The sequence below is a fragment of the Chlorocebus sabaeus genome, chromosome 26 (assembly GCF_047675955.1).
Source record: "Chlorocebus sabaeus isolate Y175 chromosome 26, mChlSab1.0.hap1, whole genome shotgun sequence".
In the NCBI taxonomy this organism is placed as follows: Eukaryota; Metazoa; Chordata; class Mammalia; order Primates; family Cercopithecidae; genus Chlorocebus; species Chlorocebus sabaeus.
The window spans coordinates 54,016,654-54,044,474 of NC_132929.1; the positions used below are offsets into that span (position 1 = coordinate 54,016,654).

Consider the following 27,821-nt stretch of genomic DNA (forward strand, 5'->3'; position numbering starts at 1 on the left):
AGAGAAGCCTCAGGGGCACGAGGGGCTTGCACAGCTGGAGAGAGCAAGCCAGAGAGGGGTCTCAGCACTGCCTCACCTTCCACTTGTGCAATGGGGGAGCGCTACCCACTGGAATGGTTAAGGTTGGACACCAGCACCTTCAGAATGTCCCCTATAGGAGGGGACAAGGGAAGAACAAGGGCAGGGGGAGAAAGACAGAAGTGGCTTAGAGAGAAACAAAAAAGTCAGGGTAGGAGGAAAATGTGGGTTGAGTAAAACAAAACGCTGAGGAAGAGCAGAGGAGATTGAAACCATGGCCTGTGCCATTCTTCCAAATGGCCACCTGCTGCCTTGCCAGGGGCAGGAACAAATAGATGGAGTCACCTGACCAACGCAGCTCTTAATATGCTGACTGGACCCCTCTCCTCAGGCCCAGGACATGGATGATGAATCTGGTAGAGCTCCAGACCTCCACCTCTATTAAAAAACCAGACTCCTGAGTAAGGGTTCACTTGAACTAAAGGGGCTCCAGCTAAAAAACAAGTATGAAAGACACCGATCTTATCCAGTGTCATCTTACAATGGAGAACACTGAGGCCCAGGGTAAGAAGTGATTTTTCTGTGGTCACCTAGCAAACTGGTGGCAAGTTAGATCTTCTCTTACTCCTAGTGCCTGGGGCTCTCCTCACCACACCCTGAGCCCCCTTCTGTGACTCCTAAAGGGACAGCTTGATAGCAAGTGGCTGTACTCATTGACCCAGCTCCCCCTTGAGACTGAGGATCAGGAAAATCAAACAGCAATGACCATTTCCTGGGTATCCTGGGTGTTCACAGCAGGACATGTACTAGGGATTAACATAAAAACGACAATATGGAATATCATTTAAACTTCAGAAATGAAAATCAAACAACACTACCCCTATTTTACAGATGTGAAAAGAGAGGCCCAAAGTACTCAAGCAACTTGCCATAAGTCAGATCCCTAGCCAATGGAGAGGCAGGATTCAAACCCAGAATTCTTAACCAGTACCCAGCCATCTTAACAATTACCCTCTACTACCCCCTTGGGCCCCCTGTCCCCAGGAGCCTGGCCAGCCAAGACTCACATCTCCAGGTGAGTGGCAACCACCAGAAGTGGTTGTCTCAGGGCTACCGCCGGTTTTCTTCTTTTTTTTCTTCGCTCCTGCCGGAACAGCAGGGCTGTTCCTCTGCTGATATTCTTTTAGCTGTGGGAAAGAAGAGCAGTAATACTCATGAGAACTACCAGCCCCTACAGCCACATCCCCCTTTACAGTTTTTCAAAATACTCTTATACACCATCTGATTTAATGCCACAACAACTGTACAAGGTGTTGTCACAATCACTTACTGATTGAGAGGGATGGATATTTTGGCTAAAAAAAAGGGAGGGTGGGCAATAATGGGACTTAAACTCAGTCTTCTGACTCCAAGCTCTGGGGTTTTGCCATGAATCAGCAGCTGCCAGAGACCAAAATCAGAGCCAGAGGTAGAAAACTAAACATTAAGTAGGCAGGAACTGCACACTGTGTGGTTTGGAGTCATACAACCTCACACGTCTATAAGTGTGAAGAAGTGCACCAGGACCTCTCAAACTTTTATATCCTTGTGTCCTCATGGCAGAAGGCAGCTTTTTGGTTAAATCTGGGAATTGATCAGAAAGAGGGCAACCCAAGTCTCATTTCAGAGAGAAGTCTGGTATACTCTTAGAAACGTATGTGACTGTCATCCCTAAGTACATTAACTTTTTTTCTCTCTCAGGAGAATCAAGGGATACTGATGCTTCAGAAAGATCTCCCACATTTATCCTGTGGCACTCAAAGTACCCCAAGTTGAGATGATATGAGGAAGATTCAAGCTGTCAAGTTCAGTTTCCCAAGATCTATTCCACAGAAGATAAGCAAATCTCACTTCAGAGACCACTGACTGAAGGGCAGTCTGGTCCCAGAACTGTGGAGAACTAGAATATGAGGTGGAGAACTGAGAAAAATATGTTAAAGTCTCTCTGGAGAGTAGAAGGCTGGGAGAAAACCAAACCAAACCCATTCTCCCATTGCCACCCAGAGATACTGTCAACGTTTGAGCTCACAGGGGAAGTGTAGGCTTTTCACAAAGTCAATGTCTATGCAAAGGGAGTAAGGCAACCTGAAACCTGTTGCTCCTAAGTCCCATAGTCCCCATTCCCCTCCCAGCTGGAAATTTGTGCCGTGGCCAGAGGAACCAGAAATGGGGCGAGAATGCTTAGGGGACTGGGTTGTAAGATCATAGGCCAGTCTTGCAGCAGTAATGACAGTTCCTAGGGGGACTGTGACATCACTACATTCCACTCCTCCTTGGGGTGGGGGGAACCACATCAGTGCAATGGCTGAGTTGCTGATCCATGATGGGGGAGTGGGACGTAGGGCTGGTGCCCAGGTCCTTTCAGATGCCAGTCCAAAGAGCCCAGGGTGGTCAGGCTTGGGTCAGCAGGAGGGGAGAGTACAGTCTGCAGTAGGAAACTCCAGGAGTCACCAGCCCAAACTCACCTAGGGATGACTGGCGATGGTGGGCAGCTGCGGCCGGGGGACCCAGGTCCTCGGACAGCTGAGCCCAAAGAACCCAGGGAGGTTGGGCTTGGGGCAGCAGGATGTGAGGGGCGAGTATGGAGCAGGGAGACCCTCGAGTCACCTGCCAGAAGTCATGGGGCGACTGGCAAGGGCAGAGGCTGGGCTGCTTGCTGAGGGGGCAGGGCTGACTGATGAGACTTTGGTGGGGGGAGCCCAGAGGTGCCAGGGTTAGGGGTACCTCAGGAGTGGTGTGTACTCTGGCAGTGGTCTTGTCATCGGAGGGGATCTCTGGCTAGGTTGGGGGACCATGACCTGTTGTGTCTTACCTTTTTCTTGGCTGCTGCCAATTGACTCCGTTGAGTCTCTTCTAACATCATGGGGTGGGGAGGGAGGCAGGGTTGGGGCCACATCAGCGAACACCTCCAGTCACCTACCAGGCGGCTGTGTGACTGAGCCAGAGGAGGCGTAACCAGGGCCCCACTAGAATGCAGAATGGGGGCGTGGCCTTAATTCTCCAAGCCCATTGGTCAATGAGAAAGATGAAAGGGAAAGGAGGCGTGGCCAGGGAGCAGTGTGGCCAGAGGAACCTGTGACATCATAAGGAAAGCTGCCCACGCAACTGCTGTCCCCGCCCACTTGGGGAGAGGGGCGGGGCCTGCCTACTCCGGGAGGTGGGGGCTGGCTTTTGCTTTAAAACGTTCAAAATAAACTTTAAAAAGCATATGTGTTTATACTGTAAATATATGTGTGTCAGTGTGTGTGTGTGTCCATATGTTCCTCCAGAGCTCTCTTCATTATCCAGCTTCTATGCATGGTCTATGATTTTGGCCTACATTTTTCACCTTCACATGGAGTACAAGAATTATCAGTATTACCTCAATTGAGATAGATGCTATAAAAATGGAAAATCCATAGCATGTTTGATGATTAATGAAGTGGACTATATTATCCAACATTCCAAAAAGGTAAAATAATCACAATGATTTCTCTTTTTTGGAAAAACATTTCTTTTATTCTCCTACATGATTAAGATTTTTTTAAAAAACAAGAAACATGTCTAATATCTTTAAAAACACAAAGCTTTTGGGCTGGGTGCGGTGGCTCACACCTGTAATCCCAACATTTTGGGAGGCCTAGGCTGGTGGATCACCTTAGGTCAGGAGTTCAAGACCAGCCTGGCCAACATGGTGAAACCCCATCTCTACTAAAAATACAAAAGCTAGCCAGGTGTGGTGGTGGGTACCTGTAATCCCAGCTACTCAGGAGGCTGAGGCAGGAGAATAACTTGAATCCAGGTGGTGGAAGTTGCAGTGAGCCAAGCTCACGCCACTGCACTCCAGCCTGTGTGACAGAGTGAGACTCCATCTCAAAAAAATAAAATAAAATAAAAGAGTCAAAAGTAAATAAAAACACAAAACTTTCAACTTAATAAGCACTCAAAGCTCTTTCTGGTTTAAAGTATATACAAGGTCTATTTTTCTAGAATCACCTGACCTCTCTAAGCCTTGCAAATGAAACTGAATTTCTCACTTGATACTTGGCTATGACTTACAATCATGAAAACCAAGAACTGTGTTATGTGACTGTGTATTGCTTGTTACCTGAATTCCACACTAGGCTGAGATCAAGGGTTGAATCTTTCATGATTTGCTGCATAACCTATGAGCTTCTTTTCCCACACCAAACTAAGCTTTTTTCTAGAGTTCTACAATTTACAGTTAGTAGACAAGAGTGGTTCTCAAAAATGTAGTCTCTGGACTAGCAGCACCAGCAGAACCTGAGAACTTTTTATCAGTGCAAATTCTCAGACCCCACCCTGGACCTGGTGAATCAGAAACTCTGGAGTAGGGCTCAGCAATCTGTGCTGCAGTAATCCCTCCAGATGTTCAAGAACCTCTGGCATACAGCAGGTAGAAAAATGTGTTTACTTCTGTAGGTCCAAAGCCAGAGATACTGTATGTTCTGTCTTGATACGAAACCATGACATGCAATTAAAACACATAAGTCTCCTTCCTACTCCCACCCTCCATCTGATGTGTTTTATTTGTATGAGTTAATAAGAAAACAAGTGGCAATCAGAGATTCAGTCTACAAAGTATATTTACAAGTGTCAGTGCTCATCCAGCCTGATCTCATACAATACCATTTACACCCTCTTACCTCTCAAGTTTTAAAAACTTATCTTCACAATGTAAGTCTCAGGTACACTAGCAGTTCTACAATAAAACACCAAGTAGATGAGAATGTCCAAACTTACTACAGAAGAAAAGGGGAATGATTGGCTGTATTTTCAAATTGCATTCAACAGGAAATGTAAGTTTTGAATTCTTTTCACCTTCACACTTCCAAATTAATAGAATTAAATCAAAATACTCCATTCTTTCAAAGTCTCTAAGCCAGGCAAAGTTTTACTGTATTACTTCTTGCTTTCAATGGATATAAAACAGAGTCCTGGTAGGCACATTTTGTATGCCTGCAAAGATACAGAACTACACAGTTCCATCTGTTCAATATTAAAAACAAAAGTCCTGCAAACCTCAGATGGTGAGTGTAATACTTCAGCACTAGCACCAAAGCCTCAAACATAAAAAGATACCAAGAACTCCACCAGCAAACAAAATGAGCTCTCGGCCGGGAGCAGTAGTTCACGCCTGTAATCCCAGCACGTTGGCAAACCAAGGTGGGAGGATCACTTTAAGTCAGGAGTTCAAGACCAGCCTGGCCAGCACAGTGAATTCACATCTCTACAAAAATTTTTAAGAATTAGCTGGGCATCGTGGCACACATGATGCCTGTAGTCCTAGCTACTTGGGAGGATGAGGTAGGAAAATTGCTTCAGCTCAGCAGTACAAGGCTGTGGTAGCTATGATCATGCCACTGCACTCCAGTCTGGGTGACAGAGCAAGATCTACATAATTACAGTCAGTCCTGCTCCTGTTTATGTTAAAATGCTTTCAATCAGCAGGATAAAATTTAAGTGAAATGTGACTTTGGAGGTTGGCCAGAAAATAGGCAATGGAGAAACAGGCACTTCCCACAAGAAAAAAAATGACCAATAAGCATATAAAAAAGAGACAAGGCTGGGTGCCATGGCTCATGCCTGTAATCCCAGCACTTTAGGAGGCCAAGGTGGGTGTAACACCTGAGGTCAGGAGTTCGAGACTGGCCTGACCAACATGGCGAAACCCCATCTCTACTAAAAAATACAAAAATTAGCCAGGTATGGTGGTGGGTACCTGTAATCCCAGCTGCTTGGGAAGCTGAGGCAGGAGAATGGCTTGAACCCAGGAGACAGAGGTTGCAGTGAGCCGAGATTGCACCGTTGCATTCCAGCTGGGGCAATAGAGCAAGACTCCATCTAAAAAAAAAAAAAAAAAAAAAAAAAAAAAAAAGTTCAAAAGCACTAGAAACCAAAGAAATGTAATGAAAACAATGAGATTTTCTCCTTAAATACCAGTAAAGGGAACAAATGGAAGGGGGACACTGGAGCTCTGCCACTTTGGGAGTATAAACTCTGAACCAATTTTTCTGCAGGATAATTTGAAAATTTCTATGAAAAATCTTAAAAGTGTTTTATGTTATTTTCCTCCAGAAATTCTACTTCTATGAATTCAGCCCAAAAGTGCTTGCTTGCATCCATTAAAATATATATATAAGAAAATTTACCTCTGGGGTGGCAATGATTAACTTAATATACATCAAGCTTTTAAAAAGGATGATGCCAAGGATATATTTAGTGCCATAGAAATATGCCCAAAACATAGTGACAAAAGACTATATATTATGATTCTACTTTTTAAAATGTTCAAATGCATAAAGAAGTATAAAAAACAACAAACCAGAATGTTTTGAGTGGCAACATTAAAGACTTTTCTTCATATTTTGTCTTCCAAATTATTACAAAAAGAATGTGATTTTCTTTATAATCAGGGAGAAGTATTATTTTCATTTATTTACATTTCAATTTCTTTCCTTATTTTTTCTCAGTTATGTATCACATGTACTCTAGAGAGCTTGAATCCCTACCTCTTGAGGTAAATGAGACCATTTCGGTCTCCATCAACTTGCCTTTTCTGGACATTTCAAATCAATGGAATTATACAATATGTGTTCTCCTGTCTGGTTTTTTTTACTTCGCTAATGTTTTTGAGGTTGATCCATGACATATGACAGGTTTTGGTAGTTTGTTCCTTTCATTACTGAGTAGAAGTCCACCAATGGATATAGCACATTTTGTCAGCAGAGAAGGTTTTAAACTTCGATTTCAACTTCCTGTGGTCTAAATGAAACCCCCGGAACACAGGACTTCTAGGGAAAGCTGCTGTGCATGTCAAAATAACTACTTAGCAGAACCAGCTTTGTCCTCAGGAGCCTGAACTGCTGCAGACATTTTTATAATTTTGCAACTTCTTTTTTCACAAGCAAGTTTTGTTCTACTACTACACATCAGGACTTTTGAAGCATCTGATACATCCATCGAATAAGTATGAGCATGTGTCTGAGTGGACAAGTGAAACCATCTATGGTACACTACATATTTTTTCCTCCCCTAGACTGGACCAGGGAATCTCTCAGCTTTCTAGAGTACCCTTTCCCCACTGACAAAGCCGAATGGTATTAAAGACCCTGCTGCCTTCCTTAGGCAGATTCGGAGGGGAGGCCCAGCAGCAAGGGTGGAGAGGAAAAAGAGAGGGGAGCTTGTGGAACAGGAAGCTCCCGGAGTCACGCATGGCTCTCCGCTGTCAAGGATATTGTGGTTGGGGAAGTGCTGATGGTGTCCCGAGGCAGCCTAGCACCTCCACTGGGCCCAGAAGGTCTTGACTTTGGAAGCTTCCCCATGTTCCAGAAGTGTTCAAAAGCTGTTTTTGCTTTTGTTCTTTTCCTAAGAAATCATTACTTAGTAGTTAGTTATTAGTCTTTCTTTGGGAGAGGGATGGAGCTTTAAAACTGAAGAACATAATTTTCATTAAAATATCAAAAATGGAAAAAAGTTACTTTGTAAACAATTTGCTCTGCAAACCAAATGGTAGCTGTTGAGAATCTCAATAAATGGTTAAATGCATTTGCTGCTGTTAGAAGAAATAAAGAAAAAAAATTAGAATAAAGAAAACAATGCATTTGCTGGCAGTGGTACCATTAGCCTAAGGTTGGGTCACTGTGTCATCATACTGTGGTGGGGGGTATGTGTGGTGTGTATGTGTGAAACTCTTCATCTCAGGATGGATCATAATCTTAGCTGCAGTTTTCGTTCCAAACAGGGTTAAAAAGTAGGAAAACATGGGCTTGGAAGTGACAGACCTGAGTGAACCAGCCCAGCTTAAAGAAAAATCCAATAAAACTAACTTTTAACAATCCTGAGGTTGGTTTTGGAAACAATAGATACAATGATTTACTTTAAGCATCTGGTTATGATTTTGAATTAATAATACATACTGTCTCAACCCCCTTTTTTTCTTATGGAAACAGAGGTTTCACCCAGAAAACCACAAAACAGTGATTTTTTCTTTTTTTAAGAGAGAGTGTCACTCTGTCATGCAGGCTGCAGTGGAGTGGTGGATCTCAGCTCACTGCAGCCTCCACCTCCCACCTTAGCCTCCCGAGTAGCTGGGACCACAGGTGCCACCTCACCCGGCTAATTTATTTCATTTTGTATACAGATGGGGTTTTGCCTTGTTGCCCAGGGTGGTCTCAAACTTCTAGGCTCAAGTGGTTCACCCACTTCAGCCTCCCAAAGTGCTCTGTCTACAGGCATCAGCCAGTGTCCAACCTGCAGTGACTTTTTAAAACATAAGTTCAAACATCTGGTCTTAACTCCTTTAATTAGAGGTATCTCTTCTCTCATTTTTCTCATCTCTGGTGTCCCCCAGAGTTCACTGCTGACTGGATGTACAACATACATTTCAAAGTCAAGGCTGGACTGGATGCAGTGACTCATGCCTATAATTGCAGGACTTTGGGAGTCCAAGGCAGGCAGATCACTTGGGTCCAGGAGTCCTAGACCAGCCCGACCAATAGGGAGAAACCCTGTCTCTACAAAAAATACAAAAATTAGCCAGATGTGGTGGTGCATGCCTGTAATCTCAGCTACTCAGGAGGCTAAGGCAGGAGAATCGCTTCAATCCAGGAGGTAGAGGTTGCGGTGAGTCGAGATCATGCCATCGCACTCCAGCCTGGGCAACAGGAGTGAAACTCCATCTCAGAAACAAAATCAAACACAAAAACAAGAACAACTTTCTTCTGGAGTAATCTATGTGTGCCACCTACCTAACCTACCGAAGGAAACCCAGATCCTTTCCTATTTCTCCCAGTTACAAGGCACTGTTACAAGGTTCAGACTATCCAGAAATAAAAGGCCTGGAAATAGCAAAGGCTATGCATTTGTGGAGTTTAAGTCTGAGGATTTTGCCAAGATAGTTGCTGAAACAATGAACAACTACCTGTTTGGTGAAAGACTCTTGGAGAGTCATTTTATGCCACCTGAAAAAGTACAGAAAGGACTCTTTCAAGACTGGAATATTCCATTTAAGCAGCCATCATATCCATCAGTGAAATGTATAATTAGAATCAGCATTTACACAAGAGCTACGGAAGGGGAGCGATTTAAAAAGAAAGAAGGATTACTCGGGAAGAAATTAGCTTAAAAAGGAATTGATTATGATTTTCCTTCTTTGATTTTACAGAAAATGGAAAGTATTTCAAAAATGAATTGTCAGATGTCTAAAAAAGCCCAGGTGTTATGTAAGAAGAAGAAAAAGGTTTTAGGCACTTCGGACACTCCTGAGAAGACAGTGGATATCTACGGCCCCACATTGGTTTGTACATCAACATTTTTAAAGAAATGCAAATCTGAAGTGGCTGAAATGAATGATGATGGTGAAGATAATGAAATAGTTTTCAAACAGCCCATATCTTGTGTAAAAGAAATACAAGAGACTCAAACACCTACACATTCACAGAAGATGAAGAAAAAGCAGTCAGTGATATTCAATGTATATAGATTTCTTCTGAAAAATATTTTCATGAGAAAAATACAAAAAATTAACTGGGCCAGTTGGCTCATACCTGTAGTCCCAGCTACTCGGGAGGCAGAAGTGGATCACCTGAGCCCAGGAAGTTGAGGCTACAGTGAGCCGTGATCACGCCACTGCACTCCAGCCAAGTCAAGTCATTACATTTTATCTTGACCTATTCTAGGCTGGCTTAAGGGGGATTTGTATTAAGAATACAACAGGCTACCTCACAGATATCTAAGTACAAAACTCAAAATATGACCACACCATGGAAGGCCTGCCTGGGCTGGGAGGTGATTTTCCTCTCCTGCATGCCTTCACTCTGGACTTCTGCTCCATGCTTGTGCTCTGCTCTGCAGATGAACATTCGGCATGTGCTCCAGGCTCCTCTAGCCTCTGAGGCTTTGGCTTGCCCTGGCAGTACCCCTGGTCCCAGTATTACTGGACCTTTCCATACAGATTTTCCTCTGCAAAAAATCTATTGAAAACTCTCTGTGTCATTTCCAATGAGCAGGAGAGAGAATCTGATCTGCCTAGCAGTGAGGGTGGGAGTTTCCTAGTTGTCCCTGGATTTGTAGTGCTGCCCTTTCCAGAGACTCCAGGAGGGGCCAGATATCCAAAAAGAGGGTGCGGGTGGGGAATCAGTAATACAGTCTACTTCAACAAGAAAGTAGAAAGTAGAGGTGGTGGCTCATGCCTATAATCCCAGCACTTTAGGAGGGCGAAGCAGATAGATCACTTGAGCTCAGGAGTTTGAGACCAGACTGGGCAACATGGGAAAACCCCATCTCTACTAATAATACAAAAAGTTAGCTGGGTATTTTGGCACATACCTGTAGTCCTAGGTACTTAGGAGGCCGGGGTGGGAGCATTGCTTGAGCCCAGGAAATAGAGGCCGCAGTGAGCTGAGATCATGATGCCACTGTACTCCAGCCTGGTCAACAGAGTGAGACCCTGTCTCAAAAGCAAACAGACAAACAAACAAACAAAAAGGATAAAGTGGAAGCATCTGTATGCAAGATTGAAATCATGCTTTCCATCTATTTTTTTCACCTTTCCTTTTTTTCTAAAACACTGTATCTTAAGCTTCTCCCTATGTTATCAAGTACTCATGAGCATTATTTGAATGGTTATATCAGAATCCATTATCTGGACTCATTGTCATTTATCTATCTGCAGTTGCTGGACATACTGCCCTTTCTGCCACACTCAGTCACCCTTCTGACTTCACACTGTGTCCAGTTATCTACTAACACACATACTGGTCATTTAGGACTTAAAGTTAAGAATAGTTATTATGGTTTCTAACACTTCAAAAAGAATGTATCTTCCTAAAAATGGCTTGGTGGTTATACTTTTAAAGCAAAATAGACAAATCGATGTTGAAATTAACGTTTTGCTTTCTTCTTGTATCTATTTTCATCTCTCTGTCATTTTGATGGAGAAAGTTTCATGTGGAAGGATTTTTATTTTAAAACAGAAACAGCATATGACATGAGAATGGGAACTCTGAAAGCTTCAACTTTCTAGTTTACTAAGTTTGTCACAAAAGCTACTGACAGTTAATCATGATTGACCTGTATTGAAAGTGAATTAACATTATATACAACTTAAGCACTATACTTTCTATCAGATATAGAAAAATAGGTGGCGTGTTTGTAAAAGTATTGGGCTAGGAGTCAGGAAGCTTGACGTTAGTCCCAATTGTGCTTCTTCAACTGAACACCGCTAGGCAATAATTCAGCAGCTATTTCTTAAATAGCTATGAATTTCAGGCTTTGTAGTTGGGCTGGGAATATAGACAGAGATACTGCATTCATGATTCTCCAAGGCTCCCTTCCTCACCCGGCTCACAGTGAGCTTTCTTATGCATTGTGTAAATCTGTCTCCTAACAGGCCCCTACTCTGTCTCCAATCTGATTCCCAGGGCAGTTGTGAGGATCAAATGAGGGAGAATATGTGTGAAAGCAAATTATAAATGATTTTAAAATGTAATAAAAATATAATCCATGGAAAATTATTTAAAGATCCTTAGAATTTTAAATAAACAGTACATTAGGCCAGGCTCTGTGGCTCACACCTGTAATCCCAGCACTTTGGGAGGCTGAGGCGGGCAGATCACAAGGTCAGGAGATCAAGACCATCCTGGCAAGCACTGTGAAACCCCGTCTCTACTAAAAATACAAATTATTCACTGGGGGTGGTGGCGTGTGCCTGTAATTCCAGCTACTCAGGAGGCTGAAGCAGGAGAATCGCCTGAACCAAGGATTCAGAGGTTGCGGTGAGCCGAGATCAAGCCACTGCACTTCAGCCTGGTGACAGAGCGAGACTCTGTCTCAAAACAACAACAACAACAACAACAACAACAAGAAGTACATTAACTTGAATTCCCTCTGGTTTTGATTTTAAATAGATATGAAAATTTTTCAATGGACCACTGAGATGGTTGAAAATCTTGGCTTGATTATTCTCCAAGAGAATCATACAGTGGTTTGTATGATTAATTTTCTAAAATTGCTAGCAAAAGAAATCAAAACCTTTTTTGAGTTGCTGTATAATGGAGAAATGCTTTCTGTGTTCACTAACCGCTTGCCTTTGTTTGATTCCAGCTGCAGCATATCATGAATGATGAGATCTGTGTGCAGGTGACTGACCTTTACCTGGCAGAAAATAATAATGGGGCCACCGGAGGCCAGCTGAACACACAGAACTCAAGGAGTCTCCTGGAATCAACGTATCAGCGGAAAGCTGAGCAGCTAATGTCAGGTGAGAATTGATTTAAGGTGAGATTTGCTCAGGTAGTCAAAGAACTTGCTGGTGACAATGTAAGTTGTTAGGATTCTCTGAACCAGAAGTTAAAGCCGGGGTACTCTGACCCCATGATTCTACTCCTGGAACTTTTTAGAGTTCCTAATGAGTTCACCAGAGAAATACAAAGTAGAAGTAATTATCTTCCTGGACAATCTACTTTGTTTCTTTCTTCCTTTAAAAAAAAAAAAAAAAACTATTTATATATGATTTTTACAATTTTGTATTCTTCTTTTTCTCTGAATATTTTTCATAGTATGCTTTGTAAATATTATAGTTAGAAAAATATTGGCACATGGAATCCATGGTCATGGTCATTATAGAAAATAGGCCTGGCACACATGGCTCACACTTGTAATCCCAGCACTCTGGGAGGCTGAGGTGGGTGAATCACTTAAGACCAGCTTGAGTAACATGGCAAAACCCCATCTCTGCAAAAAATACAAGAATCCAAAAATTAGCCAGGTGTGGTGGCATGTGCCTGTAATCCCAGCTGCTCAGGAGACTGAGGTGGGAGGATGGCTTAAGCCTGTGAGGTCAAGGCTGCAGTGATCCCTGATCGGGTCACTGCACTCCAGCCTGGGTGACAGAGCGAGACCCTATGTCCAAAAAATACAAGAAAAAAAAATGCAGAGAAGCAAAACAAGTCACCTTAGAATTCTTTCCTGAAATTACCATTGGTGACATTTCTAGACTTTTCTACGTTTGAGTATATATTTTGAAAAAGTGTATACTGGACAAATGGGTTTTAACTCTTTTTTTGTGACAGGGTCACGCTCTGTTGCACAGGCTGGAGTGCAGTGGTGAGATCATGGTTCATGCAAACTCTGCCTCCTGGGTTCAAGTAATTACTGTGCCTCAGCCCCCCTAGTAGCTGGAATTACAGGCATGTGCCACTACACCGGCTAATTTCTGTGTTTTTAGTAGGGCTGTGATCCCTGTGTGTCTCTGGGCCATCAGGCTCTTCCCCTCTCTAAACCTCGGTGTTCCCCTTCTAGAGAATGGGCAGAGTTTTCTTCAGACAATACTTGCTCATGTGTTGGAGCCACAGAGAGGAATGGGGCATAGAGTTTCAGCAAGGAGCTGGACATAGGTGAGAAGCAGTCAAGATCAGAGGGATGAGAGGGTCCCGTCACCTCCCTGATTGCCCAGGACCTCACTGAGTTCTCACATGCATGACAAGATCTGTCCCACCAAGTCAGAGGCAAAACCCCTCAGCTCTGCCCCAGTGCAGGGGCTGCAAGAAACCCATATCTCCTCTTGGGGCCTCCTGATAGGATGACTTCTGCAAGCTCGTGCCATCCTAACCAGGAGAGCTGTTCCACACCCAGGTTGAGAGAACGCTGGGTGAAATCAGTCCCCTCCAGGTACACACAGCCCGGAGCTGCTCTCCAAGGACCCCTCAGCCACAGAAAGCACTGGTCCTCCTACAGTGCTGCCCCACCCCCACCACCGCAGCCTCCTGAGGGTGCAGTCAGGGTGCCCTCCTTCGGGCTCTGCCCTCGCACCCACTCCTACACAGCTACTCTCCCTGCCGGCCGCCCCAGAGACCAGATTGGTTTGGGCCTCTGCCTCCACAGGCCCAAACTACCATCTCTTCTGCTCCCCAGAAGCCAGTTCCCAGCCAACAGGCTGTGTTCCCTCTTCATTCCTCAACACAGAGGGCCCATCACAACCCCCTCAGCAGAGGGTAGAGCTCCCCACACATCGCCTTAAAGAGGCTTCACCATTGATGGCCACAAACCCCACCATGACCTCCTCCCAGGGGTAAATTTTCTTACATGTCTCCCATCAGAGAAGCGACAAAATGAAACACAAAAGCAGCATCTGTTAAATTGTCAGCAACATTTCCTACTAGGATCAATTCTCAGAGTGAGCAGCATATTCCATTAGATGGATCAGTGCAGGGGGTAGCAAGCATTTTCTGTAAAGGGCCAGATGGAAACTCTTTAAGGTTCTGCAGGCCACAGTGTCTCCATCACCACATACTCAAACCCTCCCCTGTAGCAAGAAAGCAGCCCTAGACAACATGTCAACAAATGAGCATGGCCACATTCCCAGAAACCTTTCTTTAAGGACATGGAAGTTTGCATGTCATGTACTTCTCATGTGTCACAAGATAAGATTCTACTTTCCATGTTTTCAACCATTTAAACATGTAAAAGCCATTCTTAGCTCATGGGTCACACAAAAACAGGCAGCAAGAAATCTCGTTTTTAGACCAGCGGCGGCTGACCCCCGGATGGCGCATTAGAGCTTGGGTGTGTGCCCCACCCCAGGGCTTCCAGGAGAGGGAGTGCAGGCTGATGCCACCTCCACCCCATCTCTCTAGGGGAGAAGGCGGAGCTTGTGCTGAATGAAGTTTGGCTGCAGATCCTGGGCCAGCACTACACCAAGGCCTTGGAGGACAAAACCAGCCCTGACTTCTGGGCACTTCAGGGGCAGCTGATGAGATGGGTGAAGTGGTGGAATGAAGTAGGGTGGTGGGGGAAGAGGCGTCGGGAAGATGAGGGATGACTGGACAAGACTTTGGTAGAGCTGTGACCCTCTTAATCCTCTCCTGATCCCCCAGCTGACCCTTGTCCTCAGGCCTCTACAAAACTTTGACCAAGTGGTGGTGGAGGAATTCTGGTGGGTCCAGGGTGGCCCTAGGTGGCCCAGGGCTCAGACCTGGGTTCTGGGGTTGAGGGCAGGAGGCTGGAAGAGATGACCTCCCTTAGGCCCCTCAGGCTGCCCAGCCCCCTGAAGTGGGATGATCCTCCCACCAGGCTGGATCCACTGGTCCAGAGAGTGGGTGCCACCTTCTTCAGGGCGGTGCCAGCCCAGGATCTCATGTGGGACTGTGTGCGCCAGGGTCTGCACATCCTGGGAGAGGCAGAGGGCCTCTTGGTAGAGATGGTCATCCGAGACCTCAGTCAGTACCTCCTTCCTTCTGTAGGCCCCCTCCATCTGTCCACCTGCCTCCTCCCTCGGGCTCACTGCCTCTGCATGCCCTGATCTGAAACCTGCCTCCTCTCTTCACGGAGCCTACCCAGATGCTTCTAGCCCCAGCTCTCTGGTCCCACAGCAACTTCTGGGCCCAGATTCTGCCTTCTCAGAAGTCTGGGAGGCAGAACCCCTGCCTGGTCATAGCCTTCTTGGTCTGCTCTAGGCACTCCTAGCCCCGAAGCTGGTATTTTAAAAAGTGATTTCTGGATATTTAGAAAGTCATCCGGTGTCAGGAGCTGGGAGGGTCCAAGGATAGAGCCCACAAGAGGAGGAAGATTGAAAAGGGGTCAGAGTGGGATTGGGAGCTGCTGAGGGCAAGGCCCACCCCCAACCCTGACCCCCAAACCCAGCCACAATGCCAGTCAGCCTCAGTCAAGACGGTGTGAGCAATGGGGGCCCTGACTACTCTACAGTGGATCAGAGCCACTGGGTATGGGGGGTCTTCTAGGGGAGGTATGGGGATGCCCGGGCAAGGTAAGGCAGGTTCCCAGGACAGAGACTGAGGCTGACCCCTGCAGCCCCCCTACTGCTGGGGTGGAATGCCGGGATAGGCAAGGGTCTTAACCTAGAAAGCCCCAGCAGCTCCTGTGCCCATCAGGACACCATTGAGGCTTGGTGGTGGTGGAACCCAGGAATGGTCTTTGAACCATGGTCTGGAAGGGGAAGCCAAGGACAGTCCTGGCCCATAGGCTCCCCTACCTGCAGGCAGTGGGCAGGCCCAGTGAGGGGATCCCAGGAGCCCAGACCATGAGCTTACCTGGCCAAAGACAGCAGCCAGCACCAAGACATCAGAGAGGGCAGGTAGAAAGGTCATCACATCGGGGTTGACTGCAGCCAGCACCAGGTTCCTCTGTACTTCTGGAACACACAGGCCTCTCCTTCATATCCCTGAACCGCCCCTGCCCCCATCCCAGCACCCCGAAGACCAGCCTAATAGATGCACTTGTCCTGGGTCAGCCCCGCTGTCCAAGCAACTGCAATTTCTGACTAGAGAGCCAGGGCGGGGCACGGTGTAGGAGGGGTCCCTGGAAGATGCTCCCCAGGATGCCCTGATGCCTAAAACGTTCCCCATTGGGCCTTCTCAGGGAGGGAGGGTTACGGCAACATGTTCTCTCCAGCCACCTCCATCACCACAGGAGCCCTTACAGGAGTCACGGGACAGAACTGGATCACTGGAGCCAGGAACAGCATGGACACAGCCCTAGGGCTGAGGCTAAGTGGACTCTGGGAGACCATCACTCTGTCTTCAAGCTTTGGTCTCCTGGACCTCTACAAGCCAGGCTGTTTCAGGCTTTGCATGAGGACTTGCACAGAGACAGAGTTCAAATACAGTTGGTGAATACAGCGGGCTTTAGAGAGGGGGCACATACCTAGTGGTGGGGGCTGGGTACCAGGGAAGGGAGGCCCTGGGGCTAGCGTGGCCTGTCTGGAGATGACACAATGACACATGAACCATGTGAGGAGAGAGGGTCCACCTGGAAGTGTGGACCAGCCAGACAGCCACCAAGCTGGATGGCCACCGCCAGAGACTGCATGACAGCAGAGGGGGCTGGGAAGGGACAGAGGACAGCTGAAGGGCAGGGATCCTGGTTTCCTTCACACAGACAGGTGAGTCTTCCCTAAGTGGGTCTTCCTCAAGGGGGTGAGGCGGTATTCAAGACACACCTCCAGTCCACCTCAAACCATCTCAGGAGGCCACCACCAACTCACACAGGTGAGCTGCATTGTCACAGTGACCCCAGAAGAGCACAGCCCTATCCTTCAGATGAATAAACAGAGGGAGAGACACATCTCACAGCCAGGAGCAGGGACTCAGACCAGGACCAGCTGCAGTGCTGCCTCGATGGCTCCCCCTACACCTTCTCCAGGACTCAGTTCCTGCTAACAAGTGAGCACCTGAGTACGGGTGAAATAGGTGCTATTATCCCTGTCCAGCTGCTGGGGAAAGGGAAGCAAGGCACAGGTGAGTTGCCCAAGGCCAACGTGACAGGTCTGGTTCAACCCCGTCTGTCTCAGCCAGCACATCTCCATGGCAGAGGCTTTACTGTGATCCAAACCTGGAAGGTAGAACTCCTTCCAATGTCCCACCCAGGGCACAGAGCGTGCAGCCCCATGTTTGCGGAAGTGACAGTGTGGGGAGGTGACAGTGTGGGAAACAATCTGGCTAGGCCAAGGCCTCATGGAGCCCAGGGTTTCCTAGGGTCAGGAGAGCACTGGAGCCCACTCCTAAACCTACTGTAAACCTGGAATCCGCACCTGCAGGAGATCAGGAGAGGGATTCATCCTCCGATGCACCTGCAGCAAGGTGTGACAGGCACAGGTGGGCGCCCTGCTTCCAACCAGCCTCAGGTGGGCAGGAAGCAGATCTCCTGCCTGACCTTCCTCTCCTGCCTCCCCAAGCAGAGAAGGGGCAGCTGCCCATCAGGCCATTGCCCAGATTGAAGCCACTGAAGCTAGGTCCCAACAGGTTAGTGTGACCCCTGAGTATCCCAGGCCTGGCCCAAGGCAGTCCTGTCTCTTGTGAGGACCTGGTAGACAGGAGATGTGATGTCCCCAAGTGGCTCTATAAACCTCTGATTGAGGATAATCAAGGAAATGGACAAGAACATCATGCCTAGTCAAGACCTTGGCAGGCACAAGGGGAACCAGGGGCAGGCAAAAGTCAGTTTGGCCCCAGGCCTAGTCCCTGGAAGGATGGTGGATGAAGGGTCAGCCACGGTGAAGGGGACTGGATGGCCACGGGCTGGGTGGTCAGGGCTGTCAGCTCCTGCAGCCCCTGCAGAATGTCCACCCAGGCCTGGCTCTGCACTCAGCCTTCTGCCTGGAGCCACAGGTGCCTGGACACTGGCCTGCAGTAGGGATGGTGGTAGGAAAGGCACTGTGGCCACATGTGGGTGCCTAAGCATGGGACAGAGGAGTATCTTGCCCCCAAAGAAACCACAGAGACCAAGAACATAAGCAGGTGTGACACCGTCAATAAACCCCCTTGCCCTGGGTCACATCAATTAAGTCAGCACCTACCCTGACCCTGAAGCTGCGGCTCAGTATGGTTGAGACTCACAAAGAGATGTTAGTGCTGGGCAGGGGGCCTGGCCCAGCCTGCGATGTCCAGCAAGGCTGTGGGCTGAACAAGAATCTCTGAAGATTAGTCCAGGACAAGGAGAGCTGTGCCTGTGCAGGGAGTGGGGGCAATGCCCAAGGTGCAGGAGGCCTGAGGACATTTGACTAAATAGGGTGCCAGGTGAGGATGTGCAGAAGAGAAGGTGGCATGGCAGCATCCTGCCCGAGGCCAGACTATAAACCTAGGGGCCACCTTGTCGAGCCTAAACCATGCTGCCACTCAGATGCCATCCTTCAAATGTGAGGCAGGGATGGGAGAGCCCCAACACCTCATCCCTCCCACCCCAAGCTGGTTTCCATCCCTCACCAGAAGGAAAGGGGACTCTTCTATGGGGCACAGCCTGCCAGGTTCTCTATCACCTGGGGGAAGGGGCCAGGGGGAGGGGGAGCTGCAGCTGGATGAGAAAGAACCCAGATCCCTCTCTGTCCCTACCTGACAGGTGACCTCCAGCAAGCTGCTTTCTTTGCCTGGGGCCAAGGAGAGTCACAGGGGAGGGACCATGTTAAAAGAGCTCCACCCTGGAGCCCAGAGCTACCCACAGAGAAATCCCCCATCCTCCTGATTCTGCTCCCAGCTCTCCCTGCTGGGATAACATCCTCCCCATCAGAGAGGCCGTGGGAGGCAGAGGCTGACCCTGCTCCTTCAGGCACCTCAGCGGGTTTGGGTCCACCTTCATCATGATCCGGGTGTGGGTCCCTGGAATCACAAAGGTGAGGGGCAGCTTCTTGGGCTCCAGGAGCTCCAAAGTAGACCCTGCAGGGCACCAGAGCTAGAAGGGTTTTAGGGAGGCTGGGCGCGGTGGCTCAGGCCTGTAATCTCACGACTTTGAAAGGCTGAGGTGGGCAGATCACGAGGTCAGGAGATCAAGACCATCCTGGGTAACATGGTGAAACCCCATCTCTACTAAAACTATAAAAAATTAGCTGGGCATGGTGGCATGCACCTGTAGTCCCAGCTACTCGGAAGGCTGAGACAGGAGAATCACTTGAACACAGCAGGCAGAGGTTGAACAGGGCCAGGACCTGAGCTCTGCCTGGCCATGGTGACTCTGAGCCAGGTAAGCAATCTGTCACTGTGTCTCATGGGGGATGTCAGCATTACCTCTGGAGTCAAAGTAGGTAAGCCAGGGTAAGCAGAGTTCCCAGTAGGGACCAAGACCAAAGGATGTAGGGGTCGGGCCTGTCCCGGAAGTTGAGGCTGGATGAGGGGCTCTGTGAAGCTGGGGCAACTGAGGGCCAGCCCTTCAGGTTACAGGCATCTGGGTCCTGGTCTAGACCCTCATATGCCATCCAGAGACCCAACCCTAGGGACAATTCCTCCCAGGCTGGTAGCAGAGAGTCAATCCTTGTACTCACCCCACCAAAAGCTCTGAAATGAGGGGGCCTGTGGCTGGGGGAAAGACTCTTCAGGAAAAGGTTCTCAGGGGCACGGAAGGTTTGAGCTGGGCCTTAGGGCAGCCAGAGAGGTAGCTGACAGGCCCACTCACAAAGCCTGCCAGAGTGTGCAGGAGGGACACAGGTGTAGTGGTGAGAATGTTCTGGAAGTCAGCAGGCAGCCTCTTACTCACCGATGGGGCCAAGTATGGTCAGGTCCACACACCAGGAGAAGCTGGTATCCACACATTGGTGCACTTTGTTTCTTGTTTTAGAGACAGGGTCTTGCTCCGTTGCCCAGGCTGGAGTGCGGTGGTGCAATCATAGCTCACTGCAGCCTTGACCTCCTGGGTTCATGTGATCTTCCCACCTCAGCCTCCTGAGTAGCTGGGACCACAGGTGCATGCCACCATGCCTAGTTTTATTTTTTGTAGAGACAGGGTCTGGCTATGTTGCCCAGGCTCGTCTCAAGAGCTTTCCACCTCACCCTCCCAAAACACTGGGATTACAGGGACAAGCCAGCGCTCCTGGCCATGCTGGTGCATTTTGGCTGCCATGGTGCACAGGAGTTATGAGCTCCAGGGGTACAGAATCTGCTTCTGAACCTCTACCCAGGCCTGCACCCAGACTGACCCCTGGGCTGCAGGGAACAGGTGTGGAGAGAACGCAGCAAGCAGAGTGGGCTAGCCAGTGATGGAGACCCAGGCTGGGACTAGGAGAGGTAGGGCTCCCACCCTCAGCCTAGTGGCCCTACCCAACCCCTTGGGGCCAAGATGATTTCCTAGGAAGCCAGGCATGGAGGCCAGCATGCACCTGAACTGAGGACAGAAGACTCTGATGAGAGGGAGGTGGAGGCCTCTGACATAGTTTGGATACTTGTCCCATCCACATCTGGTGTTGAAATGTGATCCCCAATGCTGGAGGTGGGGCCTATAGTGTGAGGTGTTTGGGTCATGGTGGGAGAGCCCTCTTGAATGGCTTAGTGCCCTCCCCATGGTAATGAGTGAGTTTTCTTTTTTCTTTTTCTTTCTTTTTCTTTTTTTTGAGAGAGTTCACTCACAGCCCAGGCTGGAGTGCAGTGGTGCGATCTCAGCTCACTGCACCCTCCAACTCCCAGCTTAATGTGATTCAAGGAGTGAATTTTCTATCAGTTCACAGGAGAGCTGGTTGTTAAAAAGAGCCTGATGCCTCCTCTCTCTTTCTTCCTCTCTCACCATGCGACAGGTCTGCTCCGTCTTTGCCTCCCGCCAGGAGTAAAAGCTTCCTGGGACTGTTTGCACCAGCGTCTGCACACCCGTCATCCCAGACCTCAGTCAGTACCTCCTTCCCTCTGCAGGCCCTCTCCCTCTGTCCATCTGCCTACTCCACATGCCCTGATCTGAAGCCTGCCTCCCCTCATCATGGAGCCCTCCAAGATGTTCCTGGCCCCAGATCTCTGGTCCCATAGCACCTTCTGGGCCCAGAGTCTGCCTTCTCAGAAGTCTGGGAGGCAGGGCCCCACCTGGTCATAGCCTTCTAGCTCTGCTCTAGGCACTCCTGGCCCCAAAGCCTCCAGCCCGCTGGACGTCTTCATCTCCAGCTATGCCGTGGCTCTCCTCATCCTGGGCCTCCTGCGCATCAGAGTTGCCCTCGTCCTGGTGAGTGTCTGGCTGGGCCCGGGCTGCTTCCTGAGGGGCAGGCTCAACCATTGACGCCTTGAGCCTTTGAGCCAAGCTGAGGGGTGAGCAGGTCCCTTTATACCCCTGATTCCCCCATCCAAGCCCAGCACCTCCTCATCCTCCAGCTGGGACCACAGTGTTTGGGGCCAAAGGGTTGGGCCTGATCCCAGTGTCTCCACCCTTCTTGTCAAGGCACTAAACTTGAGGGCATGCCTTGGGTGCTGATGTTCCCAGGAACTCAGAGTCAGAGAGAGCCAGGCAGCAGCCCAAGGTCACACAGCCAGGGGCTTTTTCCCTCCCCCAAGGACTGGACTTGTAGGGCTGGGAAAGAGGTGGAGTGGGGGAAAGCAATGAATTGTCAACCCAGGCAGGGAGCCCCACTCCTGTACCCAAGGTGCATAAAGTCAAGGAACACCCATTTCCACGTCCATGTTCACTCAGGGCACTGCTCCAAGTGCTTGGCACTCACACCGGCCTCCCGCCCTCCATGCCACAGGTATCGGTCTCATTTACAGAGGGGGAAATGGTGGCCAAAAGCCTCCCCCAGCACACACAGCTAGACCACACAGAGGTCTTAGGTGCAGCTGAGGGTTCCACAGTCTCTGCTGCCCCTTCTGTCACTCATGCTCCCAGGGACCACGCTTCAGAGAGAGAGGAATAAGAGAGAGCTGGGTGCTCACACATGGGGCACAGGGGACTAGGGAAGGGTCAGCCAGGAGGAAAGGGCAAGATCTGATCTTGTATGTACACATCACACAGCCCGCAGAGTCAGGAGAGCCAGGGCCAGGTCCCAGCTCTGCAACTGCTTGGTATGTGACCATGGTTAAGTCATCCCGCTGGACTCTCCATGCACTTTGCGTGCTGCATGCACCTTCTAGAATGAGCCTGGACCCTGGCTGGCCTCATACTTGCTGCGTAGGCTGCAGATCCACAAGTGCTTCTGCAAGGGGCTTTGCTTCTCCTCATAACAGCGGCACAAGCCGGCCGTGTGCTCTGGGGGTAGAATGGAGTAGCTCTAGAGGTAGCAGGTCGGGGTTGGGCTTGGGTTCCTGGCCCAGACAAGGCAGAGTACGCCTCAGGGTCACAGGGCCTTGGCAGCAGCCCTTGGCCCACAAAGGCTGCCCAGCTGCCCACCCACAACCCATACCTTTGGGCAGCCCCAGCTGCTGCAGTTCACTGGCCAAGGATCCGCCATCGACACTGTGCTTGGCCGCACTGGAGAGGATGAAACTCAGCACTGCTACTGTGGCCTTCACATCGCCTGACTCTGATGGACACGTGAGTGGGACAGGGGGTGTCACTGTGGCCCCAGCCACCTCCCAGTTGCCCTATTAACTTCAGCTCAAAGCTCCCAGGCCTCCTGAAGCCACAGGCACTGCTCCTGCTCCACCAGAAGCTGGCAGAGGACAGGAAGGTGGGACTGTCAATGTCTTTCTTTCCCTCATGCTCCTCCACTAGGGACGGTAAGTTAAGGATGCTGCAGGGAGGGGTGAGGGCCCCTCTGTACCAGGCACCAGGCTGAAGTCCCAGGGTTGCCTGGGGCCTGTGGACTCAGCGGGGTACTCACCAAACTTGACATCAGCTGTGAGCTTCAGGATCTGCTCATACTATGGGGAAAGGAGACCTTCAGAGGGTGCCAGTACCCTATTCACCAGCCCCTCACCACTAGCATGGATCCTGCAATAAGGAACAGACAGGCTGGAAAGAAGTATGGGAGGCGCCCAGAGAGGTTTCAAAGCTGGGTCACCCATCTCCCCGGGCCTAGTGCAGAGCTTCAGGGAACTGGGGGTCACAAGGGCATGAGACAATGGGGTGCCGGGTCTTGTACTCACATCAATCCCCTGTCCCAGAAGCTCTTTAGTACCTGGCTGCAGAGCAGCTGCAACTTCACAGAGGACTGGAAGGGAAGTCCTTACAGCAGCCAGGCTGGCGAACCTCACCCCTCCTTCCTGGGGACTGGCTCAGAGCAGGCCAGCCGCTGATCACGGTCACAAAGCATGGTAGCACAGGCTGAGAGCACTGAGGCCCTAACCTTAGAGAAACCTCACCATCATCTACACCCAAAATCCCCAGCCCAGCGCCCCTCCTCCACCCAGACTAGACCCTGTGCACTCAACCATCTTAGCCAGCTGCTGCTCTCTGCCAGGACCCAGTCGGGACAGTCCAGATCACCACAGAACTGGAACCTCTGCAAGGGAGGGAGGCAGGTAATCAGGCTGGAGGGAGGGCTGAGGTGTGGCCCGTATCCGTGTGTCTCCCATACTGCTGCCCAGCAGGGACCCCTGGTCCCCATCATAGATGGATACCCTCTGGCCTCTTGTTCTCCCCTATCACCAGGGTGTGGAGTGAACTCTCTCCCGGACCCACCCTGCCACCAAACCCTGCTCTGAGGTCTACTCCAGGCATTCGTCTGCTCAGCAAACATCAATTGAGCGACTTCTCTGTGCTACTTCCCACTCTAAGCACTTGGATACAGCAGGGAATAAAACAAAGTCCTGTGCCTCACAGAGAGGAGTGACCTCTCTCCCCTCTTCCCCATACTCACACAAGTCCAGCCGCTCTGGCTTCCCTGCTGCTGCTCAGGGACACCAGTTTTGCTCCCACCATCCTTTCCTGCTGCGCACTGTGTGGCTTGCTATCCTTTATTTCATTCCACTCTCTGCTCAAGTGACCCCTCATCAGACCAGCCCTTTTTTTTTTTTTTTTTTTTTTTTTTTTCTTAAGACGGAGTCCTGCTCTGTTTCCCAGGCTGGAGTGCAATGGCACAATCTTGACTCACTGCAACATCTGCCTCCCGGGTTCAAGCAATTCTCCTGCCTCAGCCTCCCAAGTAGCTGGGACTACAGGCACACACCATCACACCCGGTTTTTTTGTATTTTTAGTAGAGACAGGGTTTCACCACGTTGGCCATGCTGATCTCGAACTCCTGACCTCAGGTCATCCACACACCTTAGCCTCCCGAAGTGCTGGGATTACAGGCGTGAGCCACTGCACCCCGCCAGGCCGGCTCTTCTTGATCATACTTCCTAAAATAGCCCCTCACACAAGGAAATTTTGGGGGCGGGTGGATATGTTCATTATCTTGATTGTGGTGATCCAAGAGCCAGGAAGATTTGATCTTTACTTATGCAACCTCATCTTTCCCTAACCTCCAGATGGTACTCTCCCAGCTATGGGAAATGCATTCATTCCTGGGGAGCCATGCTCTCTCTAACTTGGTCTCTGCACGTGCTGTTCCCTGTCTGAAGACACACGCCTCCCACGCTTGCCTCCCAACCCTGGTACACAAACTGTATTTAGGCCAGCCAGCTCCTGCCATCCGCCTTTAAGGTACACAAAAGGCGCAGTTAGGTCTCCGCCCCTGGAGCCTTAACTATGACTGCCAATTCAAGCCTCCGATTTCCCCTTCCCTCGGCAGCTCAAGTCCTCCCAGCGCCTAGCACACTTCATGGTAGAGACTAGGTGCTTGGAACGCAGGGATGGATGGAAGGATGGATGGATGGTGCTTCAGCCAGGGAAGCACCGGGACTCTGAGCTGGCCGGCCTGCTCTGTCTTACCCGCCCCCCACGCCCCCGCCCCCTTCTCGGGAGCCAGATGGCGGTGGACTTCTCTCTACCACGCCCACAGCCCCCACGCTCGCACACACTGTGTTTGCGGAGAGGCCAGGGCAGACAACCTCCCCCCGTTTCCAGAGCCACTGGCGCCCCGAATTCCCGCTCCAGCAGCCCATGCCTTGCTTCACCCCTGGTGCCTCATCAGCGCGCCTGGAAGCCAGGTCCCGGAATTTCTTTTTCCAGTCGCGTGGGGTCAGCTGATTCCACGATGACGTGACTTGGACTAACGGACTCTGGGAGGGCGGGGGCTGCTCCAGTGAGGCTGAGAGGGGACCGCAGCCCACTGGAGGTGCCGGGCGAAAAGCTGGCGCCTCCTCCTGGTCTCCCAGAATCCTTCCCTGGAAAAAAACCAGCGCCCACCGCCAGTTTAACTGACAGTGGGAGTTATTTTATTTGTTTAACTTAAGTGGGCAGGATCCTGGGAGCCGGGGAGATTCAGGTCATTGCCATGTTTTCCGCTGTTAAGCGATTAACATTATACACAGCTGCGGGCTGTGGCAAAAGACATTTTTAAAACTATTGAAATCTACTACACATACAGGACATTGTACCTATTATAAATACAAAGCTTAATAAGTTTTCATCAACTGTAAACTTCACATAACCAGCACCCACATAACGAAATAACCAGATAACTTCTTCAAGTGCATGGGTATTTTATTTCATTTTGATGAATCGTCTAGGTGCCTAACAAAAAGGGCTGTCATAATTAACATGCTCAGGAAAACTCCCTAAAGTTTCAACATCAATAGATTCTTAATTATTGCCAATCTGATGGGGAAAAAATCGGTTGCTTAGATTGCAGTGGTAGTCAGCTTACTGGTAGCTTTGAGCTAATGGGTAGTGTAGAACAACTAAGTTTCTGACATTGACTTGAAGAGGCAAAAACAAAAAGACAAAACAACAACAAAAATACATTAGAGAATAGACTAATAACCAGAGAAGAAATTGAATAGAGTCATCCCTTAGTAACCTCAGGATATCGGTTCCAAGACTCCAGAGATACCAAAATTCACCGATGCTCAAGTCCCTGAGATAATATGGCATAGTATTTGCAAATAACCTATACACATCTGTCTGTAGATTTTAAATCATCTCTAGATTACTATAAAACCTAATACAACATAAATGCTTTGTAAATACCTGTTATGAAGTATTTATAAATGTTTGTTTTTATTGTTTTACTTTTTCCAAATATTTTTGATGCACAGTTGGTAAAATCCAGGGATCCAGAACCTGAGGATACAGAGGGCTGACTGTAGTTTGAGCTCTCTCCTCAATTCCATGCCTATCCCATGCACCAGGTGCAGCTGTTTAGATTGTTGCAGGCTTTCAGGTTTTCGAAAGACAAAACTCATGACAAGTAAACTGCTCTATAGAATGGAAAGAAATGGAAAGTGTCCCAATCATGGTAAAATTGAGCTCATTTCTGAAGAGTTATTTTACAAATCATAAGCACTAGCCTGTTGAAAACAACAATATGTCAAGTTACTAGACTATCCTATACCATGTCAAAGAAAAATTTTAAGAACATAAGACCTGTAATCATAGCATTTTGGGAGGCCAAGGCCGGTGAATTACTTAAGCCCGGGAATTCTGGACCTAGTTGGGCAATATAGGGAGACCCTAGTCTCTACAAAAAATGAGCCACTTGTGCTGGTGCACACATGTCGTCGCAGCTACCTAAGAGGCTGAGGTCAAAGGATCTCTTGAGCCTGGGAGGTGGAGGCTGCAGTGAGCCATGATGGCACCACTGTACTCCATCTAGCCTGAGCAACAGAATGAGACCATGTCAAAAAGAAAAAAAAAAAAAAAAAAGAAAGAAAAAAGCTGGGCGCAGTGGCTCATGCCTATAATCCTAGCACTTTGGGAGGCTGAGGCAGGCAGATTACCTGAGGTCAGGAGTGGGATACCACCCTGGCCAATGGCAAAATCTCTGTCTTCTAAAAAAAAAAAGAAAAAAAGCAGGGCGTGGTGCCGGGTGCCTGTAAATCCCAGCTACTCAGTAGACTGAGGCACAAGAATCACTTGAACCTGGGAGGTGGAGATTGCAGTAAGCCAAGATCACACCACTACATTCCAGCCTGGGCGACAGAGTGAGACTCTGTATGAAAAAACAAAACAAAACAAAACACAGAAGAATGGCTCAACTTTAGTTTCATCCTATCAATAGCTTAAAGAAGAGAAAAATGGATAGATTTGGAAAACCACTTTTTATTTAAAAAGAGAAAATTAGGAACAGATGAAAACTGTCTTAGTATTTGAAAACCAAAACAGCAAATTTAACATCAGACAGACAAAATATTTAAATTTAGAAATAAAGTTAAAGGTGGGTGGTGTGCCCTTTTAATGTCATACTGTAGCATTTTTCATAGATACTTATTTTATAATTAAAGATTATTTGACATTTAGAGCCTTAGCTCTCACACATTAGAGTGTATCATCATCACCTGCAGGGCTTGTGAAACCAGCTGCTGGGCCCCACACCAGAGTTTCTAACTCGGTAGGACTGAGGTGGGGCCTGAGCATTGCATGTCTATGTTCCCAGGTGACGCTTGTGCTTCCAATTAGAGACCATGCTTTGAAAACCGCTAGTGTAGGGAAATATACTAGAGAATATGTCATGAATATACTGGAGAATATGTATATAAGTTAACTTACAGATTTCTGTCCAGTAGGAAAGATAACTCCCAAAGAGGACAGT

The 27,821-nt window shown here is 48.7% G+C and overlaps 2 protein-coding genes and 1 long non-coding RNA gene across 6 annotated transcripts in view; 1 reads left to right on the forward strand and 2 right to left on the reverse strand.

The window, feature by feature from the left end:
- The window catches only part of LOC140710502 (golgin subfamily A member 6C-like), a 34,029-nt gene extending 11,656 nt beyond the window's left edge, over positions 1–22,373 (reverse strand). The window contains exons 1-3 of the mRNA XM_073012361.1: positions 16,107–22,373; positions 2,870–5,901; positions 1,086–1,205 (exon numbers count right to left, since the gene is read on the reverse strand). Of these exons, the coding sequence (XP_072868462.1) occupies positions 1,086–1,205; positions 2,870–2,953 (204 nt within the window). The 5' untranslated portion in view covers positions 2,954–5,901; positions 16,107–22,373. The remainder of the gene's footprint in view (positions 1–1,085; positions 1,206–2,869; positions 5,902–16,106) is intronic.
- On the forward strand, positions 8,135–15,522 carry LOC103245264 (MKI67 FHA domain-interacting nucleolar phosphoprotein-like). The gene is given in 6 exon segments (XM_073011966.1): positions 8,135–9,532; positions 12,163–12,319; positions 14,694–14,836; positions 14,934–14,992; positions 15,130–15,279; positions 15,429–15,522. Coding segments are annotated over 6 exon segments (1,440 nt in total). The 5' UTR covers positions 8,135–8,695.
- An 8-nt stretch (positions 22,374–22,381) lies between the features above and the next one.
- Positions 22,382–25,477, reverse strand: LOC103245262 (uncharacterized). Of its 4 annotated transcripts, none has more exons than XR_012091569.1 (4): positions 25,236–25,477; positions 23,069–23,689; positions 22,649–22,768; positions 22,382–22,550 (listed from the first exon to the last, which is right to left on the reverse strand). It is a non-coding gene; the product is annotated as an uncharacterized lncRNA (long non-coding RNA). The 4 variants fall into 4 exon arrangements; XR_012091570.1 differs by having other exon boundaries at positions 23,069–23,178; positions 23,366–25,477; XR_012091571.1 differs by having other exon boundaries at positions 23,069–23,178; positions 23,334–25,477.
- Positions 25,478–27,821: the final 2,344 nt, after the last annotated feature.